This window comes from Antrostomus carolinensis, unplaced genomic scaffold (genome assembly GCF_000700745.2).
Source record: "Antrostomus carolinensis isolate BGI_N321 unplaced genomic scaffold, ASM70074v2 scaffold37210, whole genome shotgun sequence".
In the NCBI taxonomy this organism is placed as follows: domain Eukaryota; kingdom Metazoa; phylum Chordata; class Aves; order Caprimulgiformes; family Caprimulgidae; genus Antrostomus; species Antrostomus carolinensis.
In genome coordinates this window covers 1-7,573 of record NW_010288342.1, presented here as the reverse complement: position 1 = coordinate 7,573, position 7,573 = coordinate 1, and the positions used below count along the sequence as shown (strand labels likewise).

The 7,573-nt window shown below is 45.4% G+C and overlaps 1 protein-coding gene across 1 annotated transcript; it reads right to left on the bottom strand.

Moving 5' to 3' along the window:
* Nucleotides 1–1,676: 1,676 nt before the first annotated feature.
* On the bottom strand, nucleotides 1,677–6,651 carry PPM1L (protein phosphatase, Mg2+/Mn2+ dependent 1L; the record flags this gene model as incomplete). The annotated part of the gene is made up of 2 exons (XM_010166400.1): nucleotides 1,677–2,023; nucleotides 6,490–6,651. Coding segments are annotated over 2 exons (509 nt in total), but the record flags the coding sequence as incomplete, so codon positions are not given.
* Nucleotides 6,652–7,573: the final 922 nt, after the last annotated feature.

Genomic DNA, 7,573 nt, shown 5'->3' with positions numbered 1-7,573 from the left:
AGACTAAGATGGGGATTCCTTCTGGAGCAGCGAGCAGAACTGGTGATCTTTCATTTTTGTCTTGAGAAGCATCACACCTGCTCAGCACAACCACAGCACATCGTGGCGTGGCAGGGACCAGTGAGCCACTTGCCCAGAGAGGACTACAGGTGAGTGATGAGAAAAAGGTGACTTGTAAACTAACTAATATTGTATCTTTACCCAAGAAACAAATTTAGTTAATGTATTACATCCTTGCTTCACCTCAGGACCCACATCCTGACAATGTCCATCACCTTGAAGACAAACGACTTCAGCAGATCATCCATGACCACGTTTTGCAGGGAAGGGAATCCCCAGGATTATTATTATAAGACACAATATGGGTAAGGAAGGCATCCAAAATACTAACCCCTGGCTCTGCTCCTCGAACACGCGCTGCCCTGTCACCCTGAACCAGCCGGTGAAGTTACCAGGTGTAGAGCAAACTCACACTGTCATTGTTTAAACTTACAGCAGTCACAGATTCCAAAAGACAATTAAATACTGAAAGTTAGATCTAAAGGTATTTTTTATCTAGATTTAACACAAGCTTTCATCTCTACAGTGCAATGATGCTGCCTGGCATTTATACATCATACCAAAACCCAGTTCTATAGTGGTCTTCCCCTGCATTAACACTACCAATTAATCTGCAGTGGTACCAGGAAGTCTTTTAATCAGCTTGACTTCCATCTGGGTAGCTCTAAGGAACGCCCCGTTTTGATTAGTTTTCCAAACAGCCACTAACATCATTAATTTTATCTTACATCATTACTTTCTTTACATGCCTATGAAAAGTCCATGCCAAAAAAACTACCGTCAGGGTGAGTCTCGGTGAACGACAGACATTCTTCTAGCAGAACAGAGCTGGTTGTGATATAGAAGGTGTCAGACCTCGTATTTTGCTGAAGTTTAACATTAGTTGGTTTGATTACAATATGGCATCGAAGAAATGAGAGTTTGAGAAGTCAGGAGAGTAATGCACAGACGGAATAAACATGTGGCCTCAGGTAATGCAGTAACTCTACCTAATCACATGCTTGGCGGGGATTTATTTTGGGGGGGAAGGTTAAACAAAGCGAGAGAGCCAGTTCTGTGGTAGCGGGCTAAGAGTCAGCTCCTCTTCCTCCTTCGTATCAACAACAGGCCAATAATCACAATCCTTTTCCTCTACAACCTTATCCCTGCAGATTAAAAAAGAAAAAGAGATGAGAAACACCAGAGCATCGCTCTGAAGAGTCACACCGACGAGTGAAACGCGGCGTCACTCCCATCACTTGCTAAGTAAAGCGGCAGCCCTGCCCTGCCCCTGCCTCTGAATGAACCTCTGGACTATTAGAAATGAGAGGTAAAGGCAGCAAAGGAAAAGTCCACAGAGGATTTGGAAAGACAATTCTGTGCTGGAGGATTACAGTTAGTTTCTAAGGAGCAGCAAGGTCACGGGAGACAGGTAGATGTGAACAAACTTAATTCTTATCGTCACTGGGGATGTTATTTGTTGTATTGCTCCTTTTGTTAAGCAAAGAACAAAGACCAGAGGGATCTGTTCCTTTTGTGTCGAATCCTAAAGGTATTTCCTAGAGCTTTCTACTACGTTTAAAATGTACGAGTTTGGTTTCAGTTCTGAGCGAGGCAGAGAGCCCCCCCCGGTATAATTACTGTTCTTCTGTTTTGCTGCTATTCCTGAACTTCACCACCATCACTGTTATATTATCAGGGCACCCTCTGTAAAAGGACTGTAGAACTATACTCTTGGCACCAAAGTGCGGTTCATCCAAGCGTTCCTTGATGAATCTGACAGCTTCCTCGTTGCTGAACGCATCCCACAGACCATCCGACGCCAAGATCATAAACTCTGGCTGTAGTTTGTCCAGGTCAAAGGTAAGAATATCAGGGTCGGGAATGACAACGTTGAGGTTCTTCAGAGGGTAATCTCCTAACGAGCGGGACATGGCCAGGATCCCCTGCACGCGCCAGGAGCCGTTGAAGCTGATAAAACCACCTGGAGAGAAACACCAACACTTAAAAGCAGTTCTTCGGAAAGTTTAAACCTTTTCTCTAGCTTCCTACCAGACCCACCCCCCCCCAAAAAAACCCCCCAATTCATCCTGCAGTATCCTGAGGTGTACAGATGTTAGAGCCCTCAAAAAGCAGGAGATGCCTTGAGTAAATCTCGGAGCGCTGAAGGGAGGAGCTGGATTGTGGCTGCTTGGTGCTGTTGAAACAGCTGGAGCAGAGAAGTCGGGAGTGGCTCTGCTTTCAAACCAAGCAGCTTCATGCTCTCCTCTCCCCCAGAGAGACACACAGGGATTCCTGTCCCACACCCCTGACTGTTCAGAAAGCCTTGTGGCAAAGTAAAAGCAGAAACAGTGAAAGCAAATCTTTCTATTCTTGTGTTAATAAACCCCCCCTTTTCCTGTGTAGTTCGTGTCTTCCCCATCTCAGAAGATCTATGAGGGCAGCAACACTGAAAACACCCCGTGGCAGGACTCACATCTCACTTTTAAGACATAAAGCAAAGAAGCAAGTGCAAAAACATTTCTAGGCTCTTCTGTCAGACTGGATGAAAAAAAAACTGTTGTAAACAAACCAGTCATGAAATTTGACTTCAACTCAGAAAAACGCAGCGTGGGGTCTGACCGATTGATTTTACCGTAACCCGGTGAAGGCTACTTCTAGTTGAAAATACATTATTTACAAGTTGCTAATAGTGAGATACTTTTTACACCGGAATCAATGACTCTGACACAGCACCTTGGCTGTTACACAGGCTGAGTGTACCCGGGAGGGAACTACACCATGGTCAAGGTCAATGAGTAAAACTGAGGCACCTCCAATCCCTGTGCCGCTGGCTGCACCGTTTCATAGCAAAGTCCTGTCTGAACATGAATGAAAACTCGGCTGAGGACAAATAATTTGCAAGCGTGGAACATTAAAATGCATAACAATATCAGGTGAACTGTTGTTGTTTCTATCCACAAGCTGTCTGCTTCGCTGCTCTTAGAAATGTCTTTGTTCTTGGTAGTTATCAGGATGGTTTCAGCTCTGTGCTTCAGCCCGTGCGTTATTTGTCAGTCACCTACGTCTGAGGATAACATTTCCATTCCCCATTGGCTGATCTCATCTGTAAATTCCTTCTGCTTTCAGGTGAAGCTACATTTCATTTCATGATTCATTGTTGTTTAAAGCTTGCAACATGATCTGTGGTCAAACCAGTAGGAATGGAACTTTTTAGCTGGGTGTTTTCATGGATACTTCTAGGGAGTCTCCATTATGAAGATGTTTTCTTCCATAGTGAAAAAGAGGAAGGACTGGTGACCCTACTGCAACTCTTCCTTAGATATGTCATCAAAGGAACCTTGTCCAGCTGCTGCTGGAGGTTTTGAGGTGCCTCAGTTGAATGTTACGCAGCCCCCTACTCACCAGCCCAGGGTTTATTCGTAAGCAATTAGAACTGGAGTGTAATCAAAGAAAATGCAATTAAGAAGAGGCAGTTTTGAGCAGACATTTTACACACAGTTAGGGACAGCAGTGCCTGTCGTACTCGCAGAGGAGATAGCTGCTGCCATCTCACTGGGCTTCCTCCAGCCTTTGCAGGTCATGCTTACACGTACAAAGTGACTTCTCGGTGCCATTCTCAGGTGGCACCTGGAACAAGTGGAATTCCTGTGCTTTGCTGAAGGCTCTGTTGGCACTTCCCATGTTTTCTTGCAGAAAGCCGTCCATCCAGAATACATCAAAATGCTCCTGGAAAAGCAAACACTCTGCAGCACTTGGCTGTCACTGGAGGAGAAAAGCCATTAAAGAAATAGAAGCTTTTTGGCAACCACACAAATCTCAGAGGATTATGTTCAAGGTGAATGAGTTAAATTTCTACCAGTGACTGTCACCTTGTGGCTCTGCGACTGAGTGTTTCCTCACAAGCCAAACCCACGGTTGTTTCAAGGCCACTGACTTACACTGATACTACAAACATCGCTCCAGCTCCTGCTCAGGAGGAGATTCCTCGTGTTTCCCAGGGAAACCAGCATCCATCCCTGTGTCACAGGACATTCCCTTATCCCACGGGAATGGATCAGAGCAGCGTGACCCTGCACTCATTCAGCTGTGAGCTCAGCAGCACCGCAGCGCTCGCGAGCGTGCATCATCCAGCCTGCTCTGAAAACAACCGTCCCTCTTGGCCCAGAGCCTGGAACCGGCGCTGTTAACCGCACAGCCACGCTGTGGAGCGGGGCATTGCACAGGATTTGACATCTCAGCTCGAAATGGAGAGCTCTGCCCTGTTCCCTGAGCTGCTGCCTTTCCTCCTGGCATTTGGCCATGAGCTTGGGCACCAGAGACCTCTCGCTGCACTGCAGGAACTCCCACGAGAAACCTGAGCGGTGGCTTCAGCGCGAGAGCTGCTCCAGTCCCGTCGGACTGACAAATGGAAACCTGTTCTCAGGCTGTGGGTTGACTTAAGACTTTGTACACAGTTGCTGGGAGCTGGGGAAAGAGAGGGACTGAGTTCATTCCCCATCCACTGACCGCTGGCAGCAGCAGCAGCAGCAGCAGCGAGTCTCCTTGGCATCCACCACGGCAGCCAGAAATGATGGATGAGTTTTTAGTCCTGTCATCCCAGTGTCAACACAATCGCCGCTGAAACACACTGGGCAAGTCAGGCTTTTCTCTTAGCTGCTCTTTTCAAGCTGCCTCCAACTGATTTGTATCAGACTGAGGTTTGAAGGGTATTTTCTCAAGCGTGGCTGTATGGATTTCACTTTTAAATGAAATCTAATCCTACTCAAGCACACGGGAGGTCATTTTATAGCTGCCTATAGGGCACTGGGCATTGATGGGGCAATGTAGAGCTGGAAAACTGAAATATAAATGTGGTTGTTGTTGCATTTTTTCAGTTCTGCATGACAAGAAAGTATCTAGCTGCTGGAAAAAAGGCAGGTACTTCTGTCACAGGAGCAACGCAGGCTTGTTAATTCAGTTTGGACACTTTAATTTTACATTTACTGGAGGTAAAGAAGGGATGTTCCAAAATGTAGAAGTTTCTGGCAGTATTATAAACTGAATTGTATGTTTTTAACAGCATGGTGAGGCCGTATCAGTCATGATAATACAGCGAGGCGACAGGTAATGGAGAAGTTAATTCATTAAGTCACCGGGCTAGCGAGAATATTTCTTGTTGAGCTGCAGAAAGTTGTCACATTTACCTGTCCATTCAAATAATTCCTCCCCAAGTTGGAAATTCCTGCACAAACCCAGGATAATTTCACGTGTTGCTGTGTTATAAAGCCTCACTTCTAGACAAACAAAATAATCAAATTATTTTCTTCTCCTAAGTGAAGGCCTTTGCTAAGTGGACAATTGCCTGGAGGCCCTTGGAGGGAAGCAATTTGACAGCAAAATCTCCAGATTTTATTGATATGTCCCCCAAAATGCAGAGTTGACGCAAAGTGAGACCAAGATTTTCCTGTTCCTTCAGCATCTGTATATTTTTTTCTTCCTATTTGGGAAATGTATACGACCTCAGCTCTCTGTCTGGCAGCAGGAAGGATCCCCACTGCTCTCACCCCTCCGTTTCTGCTGGTGTGAGCGTATTGATAACCTGTAGGTTTTAAAAATGTTTTACACTCAGAGAAAAAAAAACCTTGTTATTTGCACTTTACAGATGAAGACTCGGAGGCAGCGAGGCGACGCGTCTCTGGAGGCAGCGCTCGTCGGTAGGTTTAACACAAACAACAGCAACTTCTTTTCCTTCATCAAATAATTTGCTGCTGCTGCTGCTGCTGTGGGAGCCAAACCAGAAATGGTTCAAAAGAGACTTTGAGGAATTCATGGAGAAGTGACTATTAAACTTGATGATCCAAATGTAACTTCTAGCCCAGGAGGGAGGTCGCTAAACTGACAAGTGATGAGAGCTGGAAAGATTTACTGCAGAAAGGTTTCTGGGTTTTATAGTCTTTCCCTTTACTCCTGCTACAGTTTATATATTTGTGCTCATCAGCAGTCACTAAATGGGACCAAAAAAATATCTTTGATGAATCAGATCCATATTCTGCTGATTTTGGGAACGAAACCTCCCTCAGCTTCAGCCCCAGCCCCTCACATAAAGGCTGCTGATGCGGTGTGGTGTGAAGCAGCCTGTAATGCTGCTGCTCCTGTTTATTACTCTGCTTCCTGCAGAGATCACAAGGGAACTGGTCAGGATGGTCAACTGGCTGTTGAAGATGAAGGCTGCTCTTCTTCCTCCAACATTGGCTCATTAAGGGACAGGTCAGGCTGCTTCCACTTCTCTGTCTGCACCACGACATCCCACTGAAAAGTGCTGTGTTAATAACGGGAGATTTTATACGCTGATGCCTCAGTCTGGTCCTTTTCAGTCCATCTCAGGGGAAAAGTCTGTGTTATTGACAGAGCAGAGACGAAAAAGATGAACCTTCAATCCAAAGCAAAAAAATAAATGTTACAACTCACCAGCTCTTTTAATCCTCTTCCTTTCTTTCAGCTGGTAGGGCTTGTGATCGTGTGACAAGGGGATGGCGTTGCCGTCCTTGTCACACAAGACTCCTCGCGAGTCACCGACGTTGGCCACTGTGAGTTCTTTATCTGACAACAGTGCGATCAAACAAGTTGTACCTGGGAAAAATAGAAGGGAATGAGAAGCTAAACCCATACATACATATATATATATATATATATATCTCTATTAAAAAATGATTAGCAGGAAAATATTCTTCCTAACGGCAGAGATGGGCTGAAGCGGGAGGAGCGTTTCCCAGTCCCTGTCTGAGAGCTGCTTTTCCTAATGGCCAAATAAAAGTAGTAAGAGAAAGTAGGTAAGAAAGGAAATCAGAGAAAAATACAAATCAGCCCCAGAGCCCACTCACAGGTTCTGTGAACTGCAGCTCCTGCTCTGGACTGTGCCTGAGGAGAACAGAGCTCCCTCTCCTCTGCCCTTCTGAGGAGAGACAGCTCCTTCTGACCCCAACTGAGGTCAGGTTTATTATTTTTGTCCATTGAAAAGAGGAAAAGATTTGACATTTTAAATTATTTTAACCTTTAAACACACAGAAAATGTAATTAGTCATGGAGCACCGCATCCAACAGGCGTAGTGTTTGTTGGCTAAGGTGGCAGGAAAATGTTGGGAAAATGGGCTGTTTTTCAAGTGTGAACACTAGAATTTGTATTTTCCACGTGTAACTGATGCAGAGGGGAATGAACTGAGCCACGCAGAGCCCGTTAAGACCATGTCTTTTCTGTATGTTTATAAAAACTCCAGCTATCACAAATATTCCATGAACAGGCTCTGGACCAGATGCCAGAATTTCATTCATATTTTAGAACAGAAAGATGACAAGTGGGTTTTTAGACAGACACTAACAAACATGAAAAGGGAACGTGCCTGGCACTGCCTTTGGATTGCACAGCGCTGTTAAAATTGGGACAGAAGGCAGGAAAGAAAATCAGATAAACCAGAGAGCTGGGCAATCACCAACCACGTGGATCTGAACAAGGGAAGTGCTGGGTTTGGCACCTGGGACACGGCCACCCTGGACA